Source organism: Poecilia reticulata, linkage group LG13 (assembly GCF_000633615.1).
Source record: "Poecilia reticulata strain Guanapo linkage group LG13, Guppy_female_1.0+MT, whole genome shotgun sequence".
Taxonomy (NCBI): Eukaryota; Metazoa; Chordata; class Actinopteri; order Cyprinodontiformes; family Poeciliidae; genus Poecilia; species Poecilia reticulata.
In genome coordinates, this window is record NC_024343.1 from 4,468,809 (window position 1) to 4,495,188 (window position 26,380).

General features: G+C 38.9%; 1 protein-coding gene across 4 annotated transcripts in view; it reads left to right on the plus strand.

Annotated features, from left to right (window-relative positions):
• Window positions 1-26,380, plus strand: part of LOC103474211 (roundabout homolog 2) — a 101,346-nt gene that overhangs the window by 52,831 nt on the left and 22,135 nt on the right. For all 4 annotated transcript variants that reach the window (XM_008425015.2, XM_008425017.2, XM_008425019.2 and 1 more), the window contains exons 9-17: window positions 1,029-1,200; window positions 3,089-3,294; window positions 8,563-8,644; window positions 8,781-8,949; window positions 14,662-14,828; window positions 16,812-16,933; window positions 17,117-17,333; window positions 17,470-17,588; window positions 19,511-19,682. In XM_008425015.2, the coding sequence (XP_008423237.1) occupies window positions 1,029-1,200; window positions 3,089-3,294; window positions 8,563-8,644; window positions 8,781-8,949; window positions 14,662-14,828; window positions 16,812-16,933; window positions 17,117-17,333; window positions 17,470-17,588; window positions 19,511-19,682 (1,426 nt within the window). The remainder of the gene's footprint in view (window positions 1-1,028; window positions 1,201-3,088; window positions 3,295-8,562; window positions 8,645-8,780; window positions 8,950-14,661; window positions 14,829-16,811; window positions 16,934-17,116; window positions 17,334-17,469; window positions 17,589-19,510; window positions 19,683-26,380) is intronic.

Below are 26,380 nucleotides of genomic sequence, written 5' to 3' on the forward strand. Positions count from 1 at the left end.
GTAACAGAACAAAAGACACTTTTCCCCGACGAAGCCCATCCTTACACCTTACCAGCAACAAAAAGAGCTAATTCATTAGATTTTAGAGAAATAAAACTTTAAATTCCCTTTTTCTTTTCCACGATGGAGAAGTTTTGCTAATCAAAATTTTCACTGTAGAAAAATGTAGTTCAGGTTTGACTGATGCAAAAGCTGCAGTTATTATGCATCAGGCTCTATCTGTTGAGAAAGAAACAAGAAATGAAAAAGGCATTTTTTGTGTGTGTTTTTAAACGTGGAATCTCAGAAATGTGGAAAGTGTGGCGTTCATTTGTATTCTGCTCACTTTACAGTAAGACCCTACAATAAAATCAAGTTTTAGTTGCCTTCACAAGCACCAAATTACTAAATAGTTCATTTGAGTGTAATTTAGTTTTTAGCATGAATCCAGCCGTTCTGTGCAGGTTTGTTGGAAAACATTCGTGAACAAACAGCGTAATGGAGACTAAAGAACACGATTTAAATCAATCTGGAGCCGCAGATCAGGTGGAGGAATCTGCTGACGGGGCAACCGGTGGTTTTTCAGTAAAACAATCTGACCCTTATGGAAGAGAGAGCAAGAGGAGAGCCATCAGAGGTCGTATTTGCAGTTTGCTACTGGGCATGTAGGAGATGGAAATGTTTGGAAGTTCTGTTCTAAGTTTTGCAAAATGTAACATTCAAAATATTACAGGAGGCAGAAAACTATGTTTTATATCACCTTAAATTCACTATTTCCACAATGAAGCATGGTGTATGCTTTGGGGATGATATTTGTGAACAGAACTGGGAACATCCTTGTTGTTTCCACCAAATCTGACTGAGCCTTGACTTTCTGCATATTTTTTGTTGATCTATCCTAATTAAATCCCAATTAAATACACTGAGAAAAACAGGGAGATTTTTTCAGCTTCTGCCGTTCCTTTGACTTTTTCATAAACTTCATAACGTCTTAAATTGACCAAATCTTCACAATCTTTCTCATTCGGCCTGTGCATCAATGTGTCCAGATGCTGCTGTTTCCCGGTCAGCCACCATCGCAGTCTGGTCGGTACTCCGTTTCCATGAGCGGAGAGCTGATCATCGCGGACGTCCACCCCGAGGACTCGGGCTTCTACGTCTGCCAGGCCATCAGCGTGGCAGGAAGTGTGCTGACCAAGGCTCTGCTGGAGGTGGAAGGAGGTACGTTTTTGACCCACAGGGTCATATTGCCAGGTTTGCTCTTCACCACCAGCTAATAAGGTAAACACATTAATTACTTAGTAAGTGCACAACAATGGGGGTTCATAGAGCGAGGGCACAGTCGGAGGCCCCATAAGGGATGAGCAATGAATTCTAGACCTAATGTTTTTTTTCAGGCAGCTTGTAAACGGCAGATTTATGCCTTCTTCTGTCCTCTTTATGCAGCCCATTAAACGCTACCTGTTTGCATCTGAAGGGTTTTTTTTTCCCTTGCGCATTTTACAGCTGGCAACTTTCTAATTACATTCCCTCAGTCTTCTAAATGTGTTTGTCCTTAATTTTCTGCTTTAAATGCCACTGCAGAATGGAGATAGCACCACTAAAATATAGTGCTGTGATAAACAGTTTGCTCTCAGATCTGTTTTTTTTTTCTTTTTGCGTTTTGTCACATATAAATGTTGAAGCTCATCATCAAACTATTTTAATGTTAACCCAAGCCGATACAAAATTTGGTTTTCAAATGAAGATTACATTCACTGTGGAAACAACCAACTTAGGCCTGTGTGGAGAAAAAAAAAAATCATCTGTGAATTTAGATGGACAGGAAGCCACTCCAAAAGCAGGAAGTGGACTGTAGCACAGGGCATTGTGGGTAAATACAATCAAAACAAACATGAGTCCAGTACCAGCGGGAGAAATGGCCCATATTGTTTTACCAACGACAAAAGAGAAATCCTACAACCGCTAAAATTTGACACCACTTCATTCTTTTTACATTTTGTGAAGTTGCGCTCAGTCTTTCTTGGAGGTTTTTTTTGTGTCGTTTCCTTCAGTGGTACTTGGTGCAGTGCCACCACAGGTGAGGAGAGGAACAGGTTTGTCAAAGAGTTTGTTTCATTTGACACAACGCAGTGGGAAAGAGAACCACACCATCTGAAAATTTAACGAATGCTAAAATTTTGATCAAAATCGAACCGACTGGACTGTCAGATATAAAAACATATAAACATATAAAGCTGAAAACACACATAAGTGCCCTGTTTTAAAGAAATTTGGGAATAGGTGAGAAATGAAGTTACATCTAGCAGTGTGAAAAGATTAGCAAAGGCATTTTAAGGCTTCAGAACTCCAGTGAGTCACTCTATCCTCAAATAGAGAAAACATGGAAGAGTGGTGAACCATCTGAGCATTGGTCAGCAGACCAAAGTTTCTCAAAGAGGGCATCAGTGTCTCATCAGGAGGTTTAAAATAGGATCCAAAGCAAACCCTAGAGTACACCTGACTTCACTTGCCTCAGTTAAGGTCAGTGTTCATGCAGGAAAGAGCAAAATCTACAGCAGAAACCCCTGAAGGAAACAACCTTAAGCTACAGATAACCTGGGTTATGCAGCAGGACAATAATCCAGAGAGAACAAGCAAGTTCGTCTCTAACAGCTCAACAAAAGGACGTTTTTTGCGACTTAGTCAAACTCTGGGCTTACAGACAATTAAAATGATGTGGCTTAACCTTATGCAAACCGGCTGTACTGTGAAACCCTCCAGTGCGGATTATGGAGTGGGACAAAATGCCTTCACAGTGAGGTAGAGAGAGTGCCCTAACTTGTTTGATGGCAGCTGTTATCTCCAAAGGGGGCACAAGTAGATTTTAGTTTTAGGGGGCTTTTTTTTTACTCACATGAAACCATTTTGATTTGGGAAAATCTTGGGAATTCTTCTTCTGCTCTTTATTTGAAAACCGCATTTTGTGTTTGCTAACTGTGTTTGACTCTAAAAGGAGTTGAGGATTTTCAACATTTAGCTGAGATAAAAGAAAAAAAGTACAAACAGAATAAATTTGGCGGGGGGCAAATATATATATTTTTTTCATCCTCTCCGTTTAAACTGCCAGGGCCTTCGGGTCGTATCCCACCGATCATCCGGCAGGGCCCGGCCAACCAGACCGTGTCCCGGGGGGCCATGGCACAGCTGCACTGCCGCTTAGTTGGAGGCACCTCAGTCAAGATCTCATGGGAGAAAGATGGAGAGAGGCTGCAGGGAAATAAACCCCGAGTGACCTTGATGGAGAACGGCACACTGCAAATTGCAGATCTAAAGGTGTGTATATATATATGTGTGCGTATGTGTGTGTGCAGTAGTCGCTTTCATTCAAAAGGAGGGAGGGGGGATTGAAAAGGATTCTTTTTAAGTCCGTCCCATCTTCGACAGAGAGGAAATCGGTGATAGAAGCTAAAAAAAAAAAAAAAACTCTAAAGAATAATAGAGTGTCTCATCTGTGACCTGCTGTCACCTCTCCCTGCAGCCCACCCAGTGACTGGGTTTTATCTCATTTCCATCAGAAACTCTATTTTCCCGGGCAAAATTAAGGTGAGGCAGGGTTTCAAAGACCAGCCGTACCAAGGCGCCGCATTATCTCTCCGGCACAATTATGTACCAACGCGGTGTGTAATTGTGATGCTAATGAAGGCGCTTGTTTATTAATGCTAATGTGTTCTCCGTTGATGGAAGAGGAGTCAGAAGCCCCCACCACGCCCCTCGTTTTTGTCTCGCATGCCCCACCTGGAGGTCAGGGAGCGTATGCAAAAAAAAGGAAAATATACAGAATTGGTTTCACTAATCGATAGCCGATTAATCATCGAAACCGGCTTTTAATTAGATCTCAATGCTTCTTCGGCTACCGCCCTGTTTCTCATCAGTGGCGGGGAGCGAAGTTGGAGCATTAAGCCGTGGTCCAGTGCACCGCTGAGGCAGGGGGAATGTGCCACGCCAATGTGCTCAATGGAACAGAAGAGATGCATTAGTGCGGTGTCGAGAGAGGGGGGGGAGAAAAAAGATGGGGGAACGGAGATGACGAGAGAGAGAGAGAGAGAGAGAGAGAGAGAGACAGGGAGAGAGAGAGAGAGAGAGAGAGAGAGAGAGAGACAGAGAGAAAGAGAACGCCTAAAAATATTCACCCTGCTCATGGCCCCTACGAGCGCATCAATATTTTAGTAGTAGTTGGAGTCATCTAAAAAAGTTCACCTGCTGCCGCACGCTGAGCTGTCTGTCAGCCAGAGGTCAGCGCTGCGGAGGGTGATCTCATATGGTCCGACGGTGGTTCCAGCAGACTGGCTCCTGGCCAGTACACGGAGAAACGCCACGAGCGCCGCTCGAGTGTGAAGACACACACAGCTCATAATGTAAACAGGCAGGCTGGTTAGGGTTGGGGGCTCTGAAGCTGGAGCGGGGAGAGAGGAACGGGAAGGGATTTCATTTGTGATTTTTCATAATGAGAGAGGAGAATAAGTTAGGAGAAAAGCACTCCGATTACTATTTCCTACACTGACTGAAAAGAATATTGTAGATTGTTGTTGTTTTTTTTTATGTGCAGTACACATTCTGTACGTTCCAAAAGAATAAAATAATTTCTCATCACAGTTGCATATCTTATAAATGGGACAGCACATATTAGTGAACATACAGTATTGCCAGAAATATACCACTTAGCAAAGTGCTAAATTCCATTTGAAGTCCAATAAAACAAACACAATATGTAAATCACCCCAAATTAAGTTCCTTATTCTTTCTATTCCCTTTTTAGCGCTTATTGCCTTTACTTCGTTTTATTTTGTATAATATATGGTTGACTTCTGGTTTTTGATTTGATGCTTTTATTTTGATAAGAGAGCTTCCACTGTAATGGCAGCTTAACGACAGAAAAGGACGAGTTGCAGCAGCGTTATAAAAATGTGTCTTGTTATTAGCAGCCACCTTGATAGAGACACAAGATTTGTTTGTTTGGTAAATAAGGATATTTCTAATGTTGATCGATTGAAATTGTGAATTTGTTTTATTGTAATCAATAACTAGGGTATAGGTTTTGAATCAAAGGTGGTATTTTTAGTGGTGAACGTTATTTTTAGTGTGTGTTTTCAGTTGTTATGGTGAAACTCAGGGTTTACTTCCAATAAATCTCACTGTTCAACAGTGAAGCTACAATCCTTCATTTTGGGCGTCGGCTACACACATAAAAACATTAACGTAATTTCAACAACAAAAAATACAGTAAAAATAAATAAAAACTGTAAGTGGTCGGGAAAGCCTACATCAAAGTGCTAGTCTTTTAAAATGTTCATAAAACTACATCTGTCATAAAAAACAGTAACTGAAACTTGAAGTTACAAACTTTGCTTGTTTTTTTTTTAATATGGCTCTTTCATTCAAGATGTGTTATAAAATGATAACACCTTTATGTATTCCTGTAGAACACGACCTCAAACAGTTCGTAACTCCTCTTGCTCCCGTTTGCAAAACAGATGATTAATTATAAATCTCTCTCTGCCTTCCTCTGCACAAACTTGGAATAATTACCTACCAAAAATAACAAGCTGTGCTTGGTAGGTACAATAATAAACTTGAAGTAATTATGTGAACCCAGAAGATTCAACACTGCACAATCACAATATCTTACCAGGTATTTTTTTGTCTAGTTTCTAATGTAAATATCTTAGTACACTTTGAAATAAGACAAACATAACTTAAGAGTAACTTTTCAGCAAGAAATAGGAGTTTGTTTTGAGTCAGTAATTCTTTCATATTTACTAAAAAGTACTAGTTCCACTGGTAGATTTTTTTTCTCTTCTTGTGAAAAATGTCTTATGAGCGAAACAATCTGCCAGTGGAACTACAACTTTTTTATTCATATTATGAAATTACTTATTTAAAATAGGCTCCTATTTCTTGCTGAAAAGTTACTTGAAAGTTAGTTTCAAACACACTGAGATATTTACGCTAGAAACTAGGCATAAAATATATGGTAAGTGTTTGTGTTTCTGTAGCGAAATAAGGGACCACTTTACTGGGTCAATAGTGGAAAAGCAGCATGAGTTTGAACCCAGACTGAAAGGTTATTTGAACTGATTGAATTTGTATTATAGGTCACAAAGAAGGGCAATTTAAATGGTACAAAATAAAAAATGATTTAAAGTAAGTATACTCAAGTTATAGAGTGAAGGTGAACAGAGCAAAACCAAATATAATTGGTTTTCCTGCTGTCTGCGAGAAATATTCACATGTGAATCAATACGATTCTCCATCCCAAGTTAGTAGCTTGCGAAAGTAATCATAACCTTTTTTTTAAAACTCTTTCAAACATTTTGTCACATTATATCCGTTGCTAACAGACAGCTGTAAACACGTCGACATTTCTGGTCGTCAGGTGACGTCTGTGGGTGTGTTTACGTGAATTCAGGGATGCTTCACCTAAAACTGCTGGAGTCTGCAGTGCTTCTCCCAGCAGCGGATCACTGGCCTGTGCATGCAGAGAGCGGCGTGTTGGCAGTCACATACCTATCCAGAATTATCACCCGGCGCCGCAGTTGCCCTCAGCTCTGCTGGGCTTTCTGATGTGTTTCATGTCTGCTTTGTTTCCACAGGCTGCTGCTCTGATAGAGTCTCACCCCTTTAGCGCAAAGTGACCGGCTAAAAAAACAAGCAAATAAGCCAACACAGGTTTATAAAACAAGGAATTGTCACTTTTTTTTTCTTATGAAATAAGCATCTGTTTTAAGGAAAAGCTTGTTTTCCGATTCCAAAACAGGAACGAATGAGTTTTAATGTTGATTCTAGAAATTAGCATAATTGTTGTTTTTAAGAAGAGATGGTCCATTTGTTTCACAAAGAAACACTGATTTCTGTGACACTGCTTCTAATTACGGACTAGAAAAGGTAATCCGCAAAATAAAACCGGGAGCAATTGTTTCAGAATAATACTTTTTTTTTGTTTTTATTGTGATGGACAAATTATAAAAACCTGACAAGAAAAAATGCTTGGAACCAGATCTTTTTGTGACTTTTTACAGAATAGCAGAATTAGAGTCTGATGTGCAGCATTCTCTTTAAAACAATTATTTTTATGAAATTTCTTTAGTCCATTCCTGTCAGAGGTCTGCTAAGGAAAAAAAAACAATCCACATCACCGTTCCTGAATTTCATGCTTTTAATTTTGCTGTACCATTATTTTTTGAGTGTGTCCTGATTATACAAAGCAAAGCTGCAATCATTTCTAAAAAAAAACCCCAAAACAAAACAAGATTAGGGTGTACAATCTTTGTATTTCTTTTGAATTCCAATTCAAAACTAAACTAGTTTTGACAACAATTTGAAAAATTATTAACTATAAGCAAGCAAAAGATCTTATAAAGATGCTTGTTGAATCTGGTAGGAGAGTGTCACTATGAAAACACAAAGCCATTACTCTGAAATCAACATAAAGGTTTCAGTTTTCAATGCACTCAGGGACAAAGACTTCGTTTTGGTAGACGTGTCATGTGGGCTGACATGCGTGAAATGGGAGTATTTAAGCCAAAAATAATTGTTACATTTGGAAGATAAAGTGGGAAACCTGCAAGCCCAAGAACGCCATCCCAACTGTGAAATACGAGGGTGGCAGCATCGTGTTGTGGGGGCGTTTTGCTGCAAGAGGGACGGCTGCGCTTCACAACGTAGATGGCAGCATGAAGAAAAAACATATGGGCAACACTAAAGGAACATCTCATGTTACCAGACAGGAAGTGAAAGCTTGAGCACGAATGGATCTTCCAAATAAACATAGCTAGTTATATTAGCTGTAGCGTCAGTCGGGGAAAAAACAATTGTTTAAGGAAATTCTGCCATGTTTCTGAATCTAAAAGAAAGTACAAAATATATTGTATAATAATGGTTATTCTGGCATTTACCAAACAACATGTATTTTGGTAATTCTGATTGAGATGAAACAGAAAAAGTTTACTCAAATTTGAAGTCAGAATGAGAGAGAAAAAAATCTTTTTGTACAGTATTTGTACATATCTGTTTTTGTTGTATGCAAAATGGAAGTTGTATGCTGTATAATCATTCCAGCTTGGGAAGAAAATGAAAACGATTTGTTAAAAGTTGGGCTGCGACTAACAACTATTTCAATCATCAATTATTCTATCAAGTATTTCTGGCAATTAATCGATCAGTCGGATAAAATTTGCCACATTCTTCAGACATTTCATCTAACCACTTTTCACAGACAAAGGTGTTTTTTCACAGACAAAGGTGTATATATATATATATATATATATATATATATATATATATATATAGCACAGTTTTATCTTTCTTAATGCTTTGATTGTAATGGATTTTTAGCATATGGCCTTTTTAAAAGTCTGTATTCTCCAGTTAATGATTAATCGATTACTGAATCAGTTGACAAGTCTTTCAACAATCAATTAATTACAATTAATTCGATTAATCGTTTTCACCTGAAGCATCAAAAAAAAGTCAAACTCTAAAATGAGATAGTTATTAGGATAAACTTGCTGGTCTCTCTGATGGACTTTAGCTTTTCTTTGACAGGACACCGACTCTGGGATGTACACGTGCGTCGCCTCCAGTCCCACGGGGGAATCCAGCTGGAGCGGGATGTTGACTGTCAGAGGTACTTTTACTAAAACACTTTCTCACTACTCACACACTTCATCTAAGAGCCCCGTCTGTTGACTTAACGCGAGAGAATCCGCACCGGTTTCAGCCAAACCGATGATCCAAGCCACCGTCACGTCTCTGTGTCGCAGAGGAAGGAGCCTCTTCAGGATCCAGAGCGTCTGAGTTCATCCAGCTTCCAGGACCGCCGCAGAAACCCGTGGTTACCGAGGTGACCAAAAGCACCGTCACTCTGACGTGGCAGTCCAATCCTCATGAAGGCGGAGACGCTGTCACCTCCTACGTCATCGAGGCCTTTAGGTAAGAGTTTGAAAGTAGAAACGAGACTTTTAACGTCGGAGGTTATTCCTGAACTCCAAGCTATCCTGCAGTTATATGAGCTTTTAATCTGTTTCTGTTCAGTCTTGGCTATTTCTACTTTTAGATTTGATAGTACTTAATTAAAATACCTCACTGACACAATGTTTGAAGAAGAATCAGTAAAAACCTTGCTGCCAATTGGCAGTCAATAAGATCTTGCCCTCTTATTATATAGTTTAATAAAAAGAAGTGTCAAAATTTAATAACAGCCAGAGTTGAAGTTTATGTCTTGAGTTTTGACTCTTCCTTTATTCTCGGGTACAACATGGTTTGGCACCATAAAGAAAATGTCAGCTTCAGATTGTGAATACTCACGAGTCTATTTCTGACTTTTTGCTGTTACTTTTTGAGTCTGTAAAGCTGGAGGACACATTTTCTCGGCCATAAAAGTTCAATCACTTGGGTCTACTGACATTGGGACATCCTTATGTTAGACGTCACCATACTTTTCACAGTTCCATTGGAAAAAATAACAGTGACTTATTATTGGTGGAAAAACACAGACGTTGCTGATTCAGTTGTTGCAGTCATTCATTTGAAAGAAACCGTTGTGTGATCGTGAGAGTAGCTTTAGGTTTGACAGAATAGCTAACAGAATTGTACAGAATTGTAGAAATCCTACAATCAAAACAATTTGCATCCCACATAACAACCTGCTGTCATTTGATTTATCTTCACAGTTTTCTTCTTGGAATTTGATTCATACTTAATGCCCTTTTTGAACAAAAGAAACTTTTCCTACTCACTTTAAGACCCTCGTCTTTACATCTGCTGACAGGGTTATGGACGTTCAAGGCTTTTGTTACTTTTATGCAGATTCTGAGGTGAGGTTTAATTGTGCACTCAGAGCTTTATGTTCATAATGCAATGCTGATAAAACAAGGGGACATTAATTATCCTGGTGAGTCTGCTTGCATTGTAAAAACCGTGTGCAGTGGTGTAGAAAATGCAGTGCAAAGAGTGCTAAGTACAAGCAGTGTACAACAAAAAAGTAAACAATTATTTTTTCGTGCAGTTGGTTTTTGGATTTTTTTTTTTTTTAAGATGATTTAGTGTCTCTTCAAGTTAAGCCTTCGCTTTTTCTTCCGGCTCCGATTTTCTGACTTACTGCTCCGCGATAATGAAGTCTCCTTCATTTTGAGCCATTAAGAGTTTGGGAAATGACTCATCTCAGCCTAAGGGGGAAGCAGTTCTGTTAAGTTATGTTGGGGGGGAAGGAAGTGTGACACTCGCTGCTCCAGTGTTTAGCCACGGTGTCCTGGGGAAAGCCAAAGCAGCTCTAACAACCAACCGGGGGGCTGCAGAAAGGCAGAGAGGGAATGAAGGAGCAGACAATTACTGTGGAGGTCAGACTGGCAGCTCTGTCCTGTCCTGGGGCGATCCAGAGAGGGTATGCATGCCAAGCCGGGGAGTTCACTCATTACAGTGGCAAGACAGAGAATACAGAGTGCGGACACACACACACACACCTGCACACACACACACCTGCACACACACACACCCATGCACACACACACACACACACACACACACACACACACACACACACACACGCACACACACACACACACACACACACACACACATATACATCTCTCCCGACATAGAAAAACAATTCAGTTAGTGATGAATGCATCTACTCCTGCACGCTTCAGCACAGAGAAACTGGTTTGTAAATGCTTGTTTTTCTGGGATGTCGCCTGTATTTTCCGGTGCACCACTCACAGCCACAGGTTAGTTTCAAGGACTCTCCTCCATTTTTTTTATGCTCATACTTCTTAAACAAACCCTTTGTGCCCGCTCTTAGTAATTATGCATCCTCAAAGGTAAGCTTCAAAGGCTTGAGAGTAATAGCAGTGGAAATGTAGCATATTGGTGTGAAAATTGTAGATAGGTGGATGCATTTTCATACAGCGACATACTAACCCTAACCCTATCTGAAGATGAAATGTATAATTTTTGTAGATTTTCAAAGTCTTCAATAAAAGAGACTTTTGTGTCGACAACCTTGTCGCTTGGCTGAAGCTGCAGAGGTTGAGGCTGGTGACTTTATGACTATCTGTTGGCTTTCCACGTCTCTGATCTCATTGCATTTGCTTTTTCCACCAATGACATCTCTAACAGGAAGAAAACCATTACTAATAAGTTCACGGAGCTTCTGAAAAAACAAGTTGCCTTTAGGTTTCGGGGTACATCAGGGATGACTACTGGTTTCCCTTTAGTTCTTCACATAGGGCCATCATCCAGGCCATCTCATTCTGAATATGTTCTACTCTAACATAAATGATATGCATTCCCTCAAAGCCTACAGGCAACAGCATTTGTTGTCTTATATAAAATGCAAATATGGCTCATCATTTTTTAATTTACATCCAACAAAAATTCTGAAGCCATGGTTTTGACTGACATTTTTTAGTCTTTATCATTTCAGTCTTAGTTTAATAGTAATCCTGGTAATCTAGTAATCATACATTTTTGATGTGTCAAAAATATGATTTTTGACGTATCATACATTTAATGTGCAAGTTAAAGCATCTGCTGCTTTTCCAGCCTTTTCTGCACAAAACATGTCTTTCAAAGCTGTTTTTCTACTAATCTATTAAACACACCACAGTATTGTTTTCTAGATGACCGATAGACGCGAAACTACTGAAATGGCCCAAAGTGCTGTAGTGACTATGCCAGGCCCTTATGTGGCGCTATAATGCTGCAGTGGAAATATTGGGTGTACAGTGCACATAAAACTTTCATGGCAGGTCTATGACGTCGTTCTTTTCCAGAAATTTTTGTTTTGGTTGTCTATATAACAAAGACAAAAGTAGGTAATGCTGTATCACTGACATCTGTTTCAGAAAATATAGATTTGGGTCAAAAAAATGCTATTCTCTCTGGGGATCTCTTTGTTTACATGAAATTGTTAGAAATTTACTCTACGAATAAAATTTGATGGATTTCATCAATATGGATGCAAAAAGAACCAAAAATTTCTGTTGTATTTTTTAATATTAAAATTGCAAGACCTCCAAAGTCTGGGTATTACTTTAGTTTCTTGGCATAAAACAAGTAATGTCTGTTTTTATTAAATATTTCTTAAATGGATGTATATCTGTCTGCTTTTCTTTGTTTTTTTAATCCAGTTTTATAACATGAAAGCCGCCTCTTCTATTAAGTTGGGAAGTTTTAAATGATCAGTTCATTGATACTTCTTAGGAAAAAAAATGTTAATGAGATTTTCACAAATTTCACAAACAAGGAGTTGGTTGAAATGGTTGAGTTTTATAGGAAACCAACCACTGTTGCCACTTAAAAGCCATTTTAGACCTTCAGCTGGACACTTTAAATGGCAGTACTGCTCCTCCGGAGAACATTTGGTGAGAAAAAAATGCCCCTGTTGATAAGGAATGGAGGGAAAAAAGCGATGACCTGCTTGTTGTAATTACCTCACTATTTTCCTCTCCACAGAGTTGAGAAAAATGTGAAACAGGGCCACGCTGTTTGATAGCACCTGTATCTTTCCACGGCACCAACCTGCCGTTTCCTCGACTGACTCCTTCATGAGTCAACCTGCTGCAATAAAGGAAAGAATAAAACTTTGTCTGCAAGCTGAGACCTGCCGTGTGCTTTTTAGATAAAAAGAATCTCAAAGATTCGAGAAGCCAGTGATGAACTCTTTAACTCATCCGTTTGCTCATTCAGTAGGAACTACTTAAAGAATGTGCGGGAATTAGTCATATTTGCTCACTTTCTTGCTGAGAAATGATGAGAAAGTCAGCGCACTGAAGAAACAAACAAGTCAAGTTGTACCATTTTGTTTGAGTTTTTAAGATGCCGATTCCTTCTGCCTGCTGGTTAAGGCAAATGGACAATTATTTTTGCTTCCCCTCAGGCAAATTACGATTGAATAGGCAAAGAGAAAGCAACTATGCCTTTTGTCTTAGCGATCTGAATGTGGCTAAAGGGTTGTTTTGGTGGAATAATTATGAATCAATTTTGTCTCTTTTTTTTTTTCACCGGCTAAATTGAAAAGAGACCTTCTGGCTAAACAACTGGAGTTTTCAGCATATTTATCTGGGCTGAATAAAGACGGGCTGGATATAACCCAGCAAAGATTGTGCTGCTCATTTTAAAGGATCTAAATAAGTGTGAGAATCATTTGAAAGTTGTGAAGAACATGAACATTTCTTGTACTTCTATAAGCTGGTACACAAATTAGACTTTTTTTTCTCCTAAGTGACACAACCAAGACTGCATTATGCCATCACTGAAAATGGAATCCTTAAAGGTGGTTATTATGGAAAGTTGACGTTTTTTAGTTTTATATCATTTTATAATGTTATTCCCTCATCAAAAAAAATACCTGGAGTGTTGCTTTCATTATTTCATGCATGAGAAACCCTTGAGTCTCCCATGGCAATCTTTGGGGTGCCTAAGCACTTGTTTTCACAAAGCTTTGCCTATTTCCGCCAAGCAGAACCTGCCTCTCAGAAACCCACCGTCACTCAGCTCCTCCAGACTAGCGGCAGCAGGACTTATCAAACACCTGGTGGAGCTTCTCATCTCCTGAGCTCATTGTGCAAGCTGCTATTCGTCCCAAAGCTCGTAAGAATGTTTGTAAATGGTGCAATGAAAAGCATTGTGATGATACAATGAAGGCGGAGTTTCAGAAAGAGCAGGAGCTTCTTAAAGGGACAGAGGCCAACTTTCAAGTTGTCCAATTACAAAGTCAATTTTTGTTTAAGTCTTGTTTTCGGTGAAGTGAAAACCACTTCTGCAATTCACTAAACACAACAAACCTAACTAAGCCAAATGACAAAACTAAGAAAACCCGACGGCATTAACTGACAACCTGCTAAGATTATTTTGCATGACGCAGGATTCTTTTCTATATTCTGGCTATTGTTTGTTATTATTTTGGCCTTCTCTGTCATTTTGTAGCTTCTCTATTGATTTTGGTCATATATCTTTCTGCATGTGTATTATTTTGATTGTTACCAACGTTTGACGGGGTAGAAAAATGACAGCGACATAATAATGCTTCATTCAGTGATGGATTCAAAGTCTTTATTCATTCTCAGCTTTTCAAGTGTCTCTTTCTAATGTATTTTATAATTTTCTAGTACAACAATCATTCCCTACAATTGAGAAAGAAATTCTGTTAGACATTTCTAAAGAGAATCTTTACTCGAACTAATTCACCCTATCGCCTTGACTTATTGCTTTGAGCGGTCTCAGTCTCAGGAGATTCGAGTGTGTGATTTTTTTTTCTTTTTTTTATCTGTCGGGACGACTGCCGTGACTAAATTTTACAGGATGTGAATTTCAGATCTCTCCTTCTGACACTGACTTTTCCAATTTCATCCGTCCGTGCTATCACCGGCAGAACTAACCATTGTGCTCAAACCCATGTCAATCAAGATGAAACGATAAATTACCGAAGCTGAAAAACCCAGGATATTAGAGTCTGTTTGATTATGTGTGTTCTTTTTTTGGGTGGAAAACATCCTCCTGATTAGGATCGAAGGGATTCATATTAGTATTCTGGTCACATTCAGTTTCTTTTTACCTGTAATAGAAAAGGCTAATGTTTTTTTTTTATTTTAAAAACAAGTTTTAATAATCCCGTTTTCCTTTGTGGTGTTTTCTCTCACGCAGCCAGTCGGTGGGCAGCACCTGGCAAACCGTTGCCGACCACGTGAAGCACGAGAGACACACGGTTGTTGGACTTTTCCCAAACACTGTTTACCTGTTTATAGTCCGAGCCGTCAACTCCTACGGCCTCAGCGACCCCAGTCCGATCTCTGAGCCGGTCCGAACTCAGGGTGAGGCCCTCACCGATCTGCACACACCTGATAAAATGCAGAGTTATTTAGATGTAAAATAACGCCAGTGTTGTAAAAAAAAAATCCAGTTTGTGGAGTTGAGTTCTGCACAACTCCAGGATAATAAAACACTGCGTCACTGTAATAGGATAAGTATGTACTCCCAAACTAACTATGCGCTGGAGCACTTGTTGATGTAATTTCAGCATTTAGTTTTCTTCAGTGCACACTTTCCCTAAAATATAGATGATCTAATGAGGGACAATTAAAGTCCAGCTGCGACAGGACGTCTTTTCATTTGCTGAAAAACATCTTTTAGTTCAAAGTAAGAGCAAAGATCAAAAAGGAGCTTGTGCAAATGTATCAATCAGAAGAAGGCACAAAAATATACCATATAATCATTGTGAACCTAAGTTATCAATACCACTGGTTTATGCGTAATGTGATATTTGTATTTTGCCAACATCTACTTGTGGCTGAACGTAATCTCACAATTTGAAAGAGTTCTTTGAAGAAAATAAAATAAGGTTGATGATAAAAATTACTCCTTTCAGTGTTAAACAGTTTGATCTTATAGAAATAAAAAAATATCAGTGGAAAAATACAAAATGCAGGTCAGCAACTTTAGGAAGGGTTTGAATAATATAATGCAATTTAAAGCTGTCTACTGATTGAGAAGGATATGAAAATTCGGTTAAAATATGCAAAAACACAAGAGAAATTATTATCATTATTTTTAAAAGTATCAGAAACAAACTCTTTTGTTGAATTGAAATAATCAGCAGTACGAATAATTCAGGTCGTATTGATATGTTAACTTTATGTTTGTCTGAAAATGACATTGGAATGAAACTGGAGAGGGAGGCTGCCCTGAGGCCGACAGCAACAAAAGAGCTGAGATTTGTGGAAGTAGCAACTATGTGTTACTTTTGACAACAAACTCCTGTTTTCACCAATCTGGAGTAAGGAGCCAGGTTGCTAGGCAGAAAGTCTTTTGTTCCACATAAAACATCAAGGTCAGACAACAGGTTTCAAAGTGGGTAGGTGAATGTGCTCTGATGAAACCTGATTTAAATAAATAGCATGCTTAACAAAAATAAGTATACAACATCACCAAATGAGCAGCAATCAAAACTTCCAGGTGGTGCTAAAAAACCACATGAAAGGCAGTTTTGTTTTTCTGTGTTACCATTATGTCCTTCAAATAGTGGCGCCCCAGAAGGTTTTCCTAAGGGAAGCAAGAGCAGGCCAGAAAAAAAAAAGAAAAATGAAAAAATAGGGTGGCACAAAGAAAAAATAAACATTTATTCAACATTTATTCATCTAGTTATTGGGTTTGGGTTTGCATTGGAGCCACCACTGTAGTCAAATGTAAAAAAGAAAAAGAAAAACTTATGGAGAGGATAATTTTAGTTTCGGAATGGTCTATTCAAAGTCCAGAATTGTAACTCTGTGGGTGTCACCAGGACCTAACAAATTTCTACCAATCCCAGTTTAAATGGGATTATTTAAGATTATTTAAGAATCTGCACACTTATTGTAGAACTTTTCTCCGTGTTTTTTTTTTTGTAACAGATTTATTGAAATGTGTGGGAAAGATGTTGCATTGACCTCAAACAAACCTGCATTTCCTGTAAAACAGGAGCGTTTTCACTTTCTTAGTAAATCCTTTGCTTTTTACACTTGTCCATTTCCCTCAGTGTGCACTTCCATTTTTGCATATTTAAAGAAAAACAAAGATAGTGGATGTAGAGCAGAGATAATGTGCCGTGCTCTTTTAAGAAGTTGTTTTTTATGTGCAGTGTCATAACTAATTGCTTTCTCAGCGTGGTGCTTTTCTGCCATGAGCAATGTTGAATTTCAAGTTCGTCCTCTTTTTTTTTTTCATCTTTTGCTGAATGGCTTCTGTTCAGCTGTGCTTTGCTTTGATTTTTCATTTATTTATTTATTTTCTGGCTTGATCTCGTTTCTTTGGGGTGTCAGATGGGAGTCCAACAGAGCAGGGCGTGGACCACAGGCAAGTTCAGAGAGAGCTGGGGGAGGTTTCCATCTACCTGCAGAAGCCCGTGGTTCTTTCTCCCACCAGTGCCAGGATTTCTTGGACTGTGAGTTCACTTCGTGGCTGGAGATGTTTTAATTATCAAAATGGCGAACGGCAACGCTAATCCTCATTCATTAGCTTCAGTCACTCCCTCACACAGCGCATGAAACAAACTGGATCCGTGGAAGCCCGAACACTGCTGGAAGGTGGTTGACGTGCTTGTTTGTTTCCTGCCAACTCTTTCCAGGTCGCCCGTCAGTCCCGGTACATCCAGGGTTACCGCGTGTTTTACCGGATCATTGGGGGCTCCTGGCTGGTCCGAGATGTGGAGGCGACATCCGACTACAGCGTGGTGTTAGCAGATCTCCAGAGCAAGAAGGAGTATGAAGTCAAGATACGGCCCTACTTCAATGAGCTACAGGGCCATGACAGTCTCATGGTTCTGGTCCGGACCCCTGAGGAGGGTACGAGATTACCAACAATGCAACAGATTACGTCAGCTACTTCCAGAAATCATGCAGAAACATGGACTTGTAGATATACTGCTGTCATCTAACACTTGTTCACCCATTTCAGCTTAAAATTTTCTCCTCTTTCTAGTCTCAAGTGGCCCTCCACAGGCTGTTTCAGTGGTGCAGCTCACCAATAGCTCAAGCATCAGTGTCTCCTGGGAGCCACCGCTTCATAACGTTCAGACTGGGATCATCCTAGAGTACAAGGTGGGCCAATGCCCGGGAGCATAGCGTAGCATGAATTACTAAATCGAGTGTTCTCTGCAACATGTTTTTTAGATTCACTGTACTAAAAGTTTTTTTTTTCCTTGTACATACAGCATATACACATCTCTTGTGTATAGATGTGCTGGTTAGAGCACCAAACCCTTCCAAATGTCCACAAAATTAGCTTAGCTAGCTGTGTAACATTATCTGATATGTAGAATATGTTGGAGTGTTACTCATGCAAAGCTTACAAAGAAGTGTAAGACACATAAGAGTGTGATGGAGGTATCAGACTAGCAAAACCAATCAAAACAGAACAAGCTGGTCTTTTTGCTCTTTGATGTTTGCATATTTTTTTACGCAGGCTTTACTCAGAGGTGTACGGAGCTGTTGTTGAGATGGTTGTGAAAAGCACTGATTTGTAATTAACAATTAGTAATGACTCTTTTGCTGCTCGTGTGCTGCCAGTTCTTGTTTTGTCATCAGTTTGTCTGCTAAACACTTACTGTTCCTGTCATCTGTTTGCTGAGCGGAGAACAAGAGAGAAAAAAAACAGAGTCCTGATTGTCTGTCCATTAGCATTAGCACAACACTGATTACTAATCACCAGGCTGCTAATCCAGGAAAAAGTTCAACTCTATCGTTTTTGACGTATTCTTTCCATCTGCCAACACACGTAGAAACAAACAGAAGGCAGCTCATTTTAATGTTTATCAGCAGAAGGCAGGGATCAAACCAAATCCTGTAAAGTTTCTCATTTCCAAGGAGCCATGTGCTGCATTTGTTAATCAAAGCCTTAAATATAAAAAAGCACTGCGTTCCAAATAGATAGCTTGGTGTTGCGGCACAGATGTTCATTATAACCTTCAGCGACTTCATCGCAGAACTTCACAAAAGGTTAATTAATGAAAGAGTCGCTTCCTGAATATCAATGTAGATAGATATGCAGATTATATATAGCAGACGCTGGAAAGAATCTGAGTTGCGGTCGCTATGTTACTGATAAAAATTTCCGTGACAAAATTAGGGCTGATTAATCTACAGAAGCGGGACAAAAAGCCTTTCTATTCTTTCTATTTTTTGTTTCCTATCAGATAAGAAATTTTGCAGTTAGAATTAGTCCTTATCGACTGAATTGGTCGATGAGGAATGATATTATTCAAGAAGAGATCTTCTGTTTTGATTCTGTTTTCTTCAGGCTAAGTTTTGCTTTAAATTTAAAGAGCTTGATTAGGATAAATATAAAAGAAAATTGGTTGAAATGAACCCTTGCAAAAGTATACACACCACTTTAGCTTTTTCATGTTTTCACTCTTAAAATCCCAATTAAATCCCAACGGATGTTTTTGGTTTATGTGATAGATTAACACAAGGTAGCGCACAATTGCGATGTGGAAGAAGAGGTATTTAAAGTTTTTAAAGTTTTTTTCTAATGTTTGTAATTAGGCATCGTGGGTCATAGCACACACACAAGATGATTGACAGCGCTAAAACCCTCCTCTGGGCTCTGATTAGTTGTTTCTGATGAAGCGGTATGTTTCTGCAGATGGCAGTAGGATATCAGAGGGAAAGCATAGGAACTTGATTTTTTTGCTGATTATCTGTGTCATGTTAAGCAAACCATTTTAACAAATAAGTAAGAAAACGTTTCTTTTTTTATAAAAGTTACATAATGCAGCTTTAATCTGAAAAGATTTAGCCACTTGTTGACCTAAATCTTCCACATTTACACCATCAAAATTCCTGAGATTCTCTCTGGTTTCATCTTTTATTCTCTGCTCTATCCATATATGAAAGCACAAAAAGCTCAGTTAAAAGCTATGTCCTTTTTTTTTCTTTTTCAAACCCATCACGATCAGAGCCGCCTTGTCTCGTACTGAAGGAGCAAGCATTAACTCCTGCTCATCTTCGTCTCTTCTCAGGTCTGGTGTTTGTCCGGCGACGCGGAGAGTCAGATAAACCGAACGGTGGACGGTTCCGTTCTGTCCATCCTGCTGACGGGTCTGCTGCCTGACGTCCAGTACACGGTGGCGGTGGCTGCTGTCACCAGTCTGGGTGTGGGCGCTCTGAGTCTGCCTGTCAGCCTGCTTGTCGGTGAGTCACTCAAACCGTTGCAGCCGCCAATGCTCTGCAGAATATGGCAGGATGCACTCCCAGCAGGCTGAGTTTACCCCGGGTGAAAGCCGTCCTCCGAGCGTCGCTGAGCAGGTTAAAATAAGGGCGGTGTGCGATTATCACTCTTCTCTGGGGCGTGAAAGATGTTAGTCGAGAATTCAAACTGAGAAAAAAAAAAAGATCTTTTTATATCTGAAGCAGTGGCCTCGTGTTTACTTGATGTTTTCCTTCAAATTCTTCCAAACATAGTGTGTTGACAAATTAGGGAAATGAATATATATGCGGAGCAGCATTGGGTGTTTGTTTGAAGCCGCTGGAAACTGGAGTGACAAAATCCGACTGACGACTTCTGGCAGACTGCAAAATAACTCTAGTGACACATCCCTCCACATGCCAATCAGAAGCATTTTATACAGTTATCATCGTGGAGAAGTATTTAGATATTCCAGTTAGGAGTATTCTGTGGGGTTTATGTCGGATTTCCAACGTGTCCACACCTCTGTTTGTCATGTTAGTAAGGAGAATGACACATTATTTAAAGACCTATTACGGCAAATTTGCTTCCACTTTAATTTAATTCTTAAACTAAACAGAAACATTGTCTCTGACAATATTTACTCACTTTACTTTTCAAAAAAGTTCTTCAAATCTTGAGCTAATGGTATTTAGATAAAGACGTCGCAGATGAGCACAAAGCCTGTTTGTTTTCTTCTTTTTAATATTAATTTATAATTAAATATGCAACTCAGATTTAGCACATTTCAGCAATAAAGCAGTTCAAAGTTCTTTACAATAATAATATACAATAACCAACTACGAAACAACCAATAAGCGTTATATTTTGTCAAATGCCAACATTAAATTCATCTAGAATAATAATCACCATAATCAGTGTTCCAGTTGTTATGAATCAAAGGCAAATCTAAACAAATAAATGTTTAACTTTGTGTTTCGGCTGTTTTGCAGTTTTCTGGAGGTTTATCAAAGATTTATGGTTCATTCTCTTTTTGAAATCTATTTCTATGAAACATAAAAACCCCTTAAACTTATTCAAAGTATGTTTTCTGTGAAACATGAAACAGAAAAACATCAAGGTTGGATTCTTTTGCTTCTAAACCTAAAAATGATCCATTTATATTAAAGACAGGAATCAGTCAAACCTCCACATATCTCACCGTCATGTTTTAATTCATCCTAATATTTTCTTCAAACTGTAAATCTTCTGACAGTCCTGAGAGATTTTAAGTTAAATTGCTTTAATTTGTCTTCTCAAGTTTTCCAGGAAGCTTAATATTTCAGGTAGTGTGTAAAACCTGCCACGAAGTGCACAGTGTAGTTTTGGGAAGTCTAACCATTGCTTAGGATGGATGTGAGCAATTTGCATTCTGCTATGAAACCATATCTTTTGCTGCCTACCTTTCCATCCAGCTGTCACTGAGTTGTCTAGCTGTCTGTCTGTCATGTAGTGTTTCCTCTGTCAGTGTGTTAGGGTTTGTGTGGAAGCAAGCAGAGGACTGAATGTGTGGCTTCATAAGCGTGATATAAATGTTAAAACATTTGTTTTGTTAAACTTCTACTTCAATCTATTGGTAAACCATGTAAAGACGTGTAAACAGCTATAAGGAATCAATTTTCTTTTTTCTGTAGCAGTGGTGTAAACTTGCACACCAAATAAACCCCAAAAAACAAAATAAAGTATCCATTTTGCAAGGAATAAAAACTCCCAGGAGGAAAAAAATTGTTTTTATCAAAAACTACCTGTGCAAAAACTTTTAAACCGAAGAATATTGCTGAAACATTTTATCTTTTTTAGTTTTAAGCTGTTAATAATCCATACATTCCTCTTTCCTGGGGTTTAAATATTGATTACTTAGCCAAAGCTCTCCAGATTGGATGTGTTTCTCCTCCCGTCACACATAGTGAGGACGATGGTAAGTAAAAGACTTTAGAGAAACGCAGGGCAAACAGTGGCTTCCTGACGTTACCGTAGCAGCCATTAGATGCCATCTACATGCTAACCAAAATTTTTGGGAAGCATAAAAGGAAAAGTCGCATAAAGTCAAAGCAGATATTGGACCCTCTAGGATCACAACTATTAATGCAAATTCACTCATCATTCGCAAATTCTACTGAGTTTCAATTTTTACCAGTCAAAAAAAGCCTAAAAACTTTTGTCCTTTCAAACTCCGAAAATGTCCACAAGTTTAACATTTTTGACTTTTTTCTGGAAAATTTCAGTTTCTTTCTATCAAATTTTCAACTTACAAATGTCCTCAAAATTTCTAAGCTTAGAATTGTTTTTGCTTTTTTCTAGAAAATCTTTGAGATAAATCTAAAAATGTCAAACTTGTACTGGGCTGAAATTTACTTCTTTGTGTTTTTTTTTTATCTATAATGGCCATAATACGTAAGCAGAAGTACATCTTAGATTAAATCTTAACAGAGATTCTTTTGCACATTAGTTTTTTAACATGTTCACCAAAGCAGTAGAATAAGTCCAGCCTTATAAGGCTTAGAGAAAATTCTCCACATATCAATGCTACCTCCCATATTCTCCTGCCTCTCTCTGTTTTTTTTTTTTTTTGTTTGTTTTATTTTTCATATTTAATTGAATGGATTATCTAACTTAATAGAATACTGCTTTGGTCAGTCCTACCATTTTATTTTAGTAAACCTTTGAGAGAAATTACTTCATGGCATATAACCAGGCTCACCCTCAGCACTGAAAACAAATTTCCATGATTGATCTCTGATTTGGGGCCTCACCTCAGTCTTTATTAGTTTTTACAAATACAGAGCTTCTTACAGCCATAGTCTGATGGAGTGTTACATCCATTCCCGCCTCTACGCTGGGTTGATTAATTGGATTTCAAGAGGTGGGTTGCAGAAATCTCCATTCCAGTTAAAGTCCAGACACATTGTATTCTGCGGTTGCCACCATCCAGAGGAACAAGGACGCCGCCGCTGCTGCTACAAAGAGATGTGGCGGCTGAATTTTTGAAAAGCCATTACGTCTCAACGTATCAAATCTCACATTTGATACATTGAGACGTTTCAACGTATCAACGCATTTTCTATGTAATGAAATCGAAAAGGTGATATTACAGATGTTCGTCACACACAGATTTGTGTGTTTCAAATTGAAACCCGAAATTCGGTTTCTCTGAAAAATGAGAACAAAAGTGATTTTCAAGATAGAGATGTTAGACTGCTGGCTTCAGTCAGCGGCCCAGCAGACACTTACTGACAAAGTTTACAACCAGGATAAGCTGCAGAAGGTCATTGATAAATGAAGAAGAATTAGAAAGCTTGAAACATTTCACTCCATGTGTAATGAATATATGGAATATGTGAATTTCACTTTCTGAAATAGATTACAAAAAATATTATTTTTTGCAATATTTTAGCTCTTCCTGAGTTAAAATATTGCTGTTTTTCTAAATGAATATGAACCGGTTTTCCTTGCATTATTTGAAGTCTGAAAGCGTTGTATCTTTTTCGATATTTTCACCATTTTCATTTTCTGCAAATAAATACTAAATTCTTGCTTGGGATTTCTGGGACATGGCGTCGTTTTGCGTCCTTGGTTAAAATAGAGTAGCTGCATTAATGATGCTACTGCAAATGTTCTCTGTGGGCATATTCATCTGGAACATGATGTATTTTCTCTACAATAAGCTTGTATTTAGATATGCAGAGAGGTTCTTTAAAGCTGGGGATGCTTGTGCTTCGTGGCCCCAGAATTGAATGAACTCAAACAAACTGGACACATTCTGCACATCGTGTTTTCAGCTCAAGGTCTGGTGTGGAAACAGATTTAGGGAGTTGTCTGTGAATTTGTAGCGTTATATATTCGTTTTTATTGTTGTTTTTCTTTTACACCAATCTGACATGGATCAGGAGGTAGAATAGAGCGTCCATTGTGATTCTGGCACAATTTATTCCTACTACTGCTGTCATCAAGACATGTCAGAGTTTATTTATTTATTTATTTGTTTATGCTGGTTAAGGTGTTTCGGCTTTCCGTTATGCCTTCGTCACCTTCAACTCTGACATTTATGTTTATGTTAGAGAAGTCTGATCATTCCTAGCTGTTACTGCTGCTATTTCCTTGCTCTCTTTTCTACAAAGACTGTTTTCCACATAGTCCACACAGTCTCTGTGTGCCACACACATGTTCTGTTCTGTCAACTGAGAGAGAAAACTTTATCCAAAGCCTTTTGTGCTTAAAGCCTGTATAACTTAAATAACACACATCAGGGTTTAATCTTTGCACTCCTTTAACACAGTCTTTCTCAAACTGTTGTCTCCGGACCAATGGTGGCCCGCGGGTGCCCCGTAGTGGTCCGCAAGGTACTGCACGTAAACAGCCATATATTTGCGGTGAAGCGAGTTCAAAGTGCAACGCAACAGCTAGCTTACCGAAGCCTTGTGTGATAATAATGGCTAAATGGCTTAAGACTGTATCACTGAAAAGAAAACGGTGGAAAGTTTGTCAGGGTGAGTTGCAGAGCTTTGGTTTTTGAACACTGTTACGATACAAAATATTTGTTTTTCTCAAAAGCAACTCAAGTCTATTTTTGGGGCCTGCCATAGCATTACATAGGGAAGGGCAGTGACTGCCTTGCAAAGCCACAAAAATGGTATCAAAAAGGTGCGGGTCATTCCCGCCATGATTGCTGTTATTTTCATTGGGGATCGGAGTTACGATGGTGACGTAAAAAGCGAAAACCGAGCGAAATTTCCAACTGCCGAACCTTAGAGTGCAACTGACACCAACTGCCGCTTTTTTAGAGTGAGAAACTTAGTGGCTTTTTGACCCCAAAATAATTTTGAAATCGCCCTCATACCTACAAAAATCGCTCTATTTGTATGAAAGTCGGTCATGACATTGATATGCATGCCTGCTCCTGTAAAATGTTTTCAAAATTTCTCTAGGGCTAACTGTTTTCTGTTGAGGTGCTTCAGAGCGAAATCATGTGACAGGGTAACCTCAGGCTCTCAGCCATTCATTTTCAGACTTTTCAGAAAAATTTCAGAGCTCAGCGCACACCATCTTTCTCTCATCGCTGCTATTACTGTGAATGAGCTACAGATATGAATCACGGAAGTATCAGAGACGACAAATAGCCCTCTCATACTCTTCAAATGGTTTTCGAATACGTCTCACGGTTCCTGAATGGGAAGGAGTTGTTCAGACGGCTTTTTTCATCAAAACTGACTGGGTGTCTCATAAAGATAGAAATCTTTCTCCACCTCTCTGTCTCACACACACGGCAATTAGCTGAGGATTAATCACTATAGCAACAGAACACAGAGAAGGGCAGAGCTGCTGGTTTGGACTACAAAGACGCCATCTCTGTAAATCTAACCATGGTGGAACACTTTAATACAGAGGGCAGGACAGAATATCAGAACTACAAACATGGTGGAACACTCAGTTAACACAGAGGAGGGCTGAGTTGGCAGTTAAGAACTACAATGATGGTGGAACTCTCACTTACTTACGACAGATTAGGGCAGAGTTGACATTTATAACTACTTGCTGTTTTGGGCATTATATAGCTGGATTAAGCAAACCACTGTTACACATTGGATTAGTGTGGACATTTAAAATTAAGCTTACTGAAAATTTCATAATAAAAGCCTTCACATTTTTCACATCAGGTAATTGCTCTTTTGGGCTGTATGTGACTGGTTTAAACAAACCACTGTTATACATTGAATCAGTGTGGTAATTAAAATGAAGCTTTCTGAAAGTTTCAAAATAAAAACTTGCATGTTCCTCTCACGTCAGGGCAATATTAGCCTTTTTTATGTTTTTATGGGGATTTTTCTCAGGTTATATTTCTGCCAATTGCATACCTGCAGTATATTCATTAACATCAGCACAAACATTAGCATTTCACTGCCCCCCACTAGCGCACTGCCTTGCACTTGCCTATAAACTCATTGCATCTCTGAATAGTGCTATTTATGTTATACCTTAAATGCATATCATCTAGTGGTGGCAAAAGCAACAAAAACCTAGCATGCTCTGGACTTGAGATGGAGTACATGGCATGCACACATATTGATGACATACTTTGATTAAACTAATTTATCTTCGGTGCAATTCCAGTACTGAGAAATTAACTTTATACTAAGGTGAGTCTCTCTCATCTGAGAATGTGAACCTGTACTGGGCTGATTCTGTGCCTTCAAATAATTTTAACAATGCTCCTGTAGAAGTTTTATAACTTTATAAGTTACAAGAACTTCAAGAAGTTCCTGCAACTTATAAGGAACAGGTCTGAAAAAACAGTCTGTGTGCTACACTCAAGAGAGAGATTCATTTGATGCATCAAAGAGTGATGTCATCACTGCTGATGTCATTGTTACCAGTGGAATTGAACATTCTAATGGTGGATTCACATCAAACACGTTTTGAGCGCAGGCAAGTCTGGCTTATATTCAAAGTCTATGTAGAGAGTTGGATGTGTCAAACGGTTCAAATGGCGCCCCGCTAGATGCTCAAGGAGTGCCGCAATAGCCCTCGACGCACCTCCACATAGAGTTTGAATGTAAACCAGACGCGCCTCCATCCATCCATCCATTTTCTTCCGCTTATCCGGGGTCGGGTCGCGGGGTCAGCAGCTTCAGAAGGGAGGCCCAGACTTCCCTCTCCCCAGCCACTT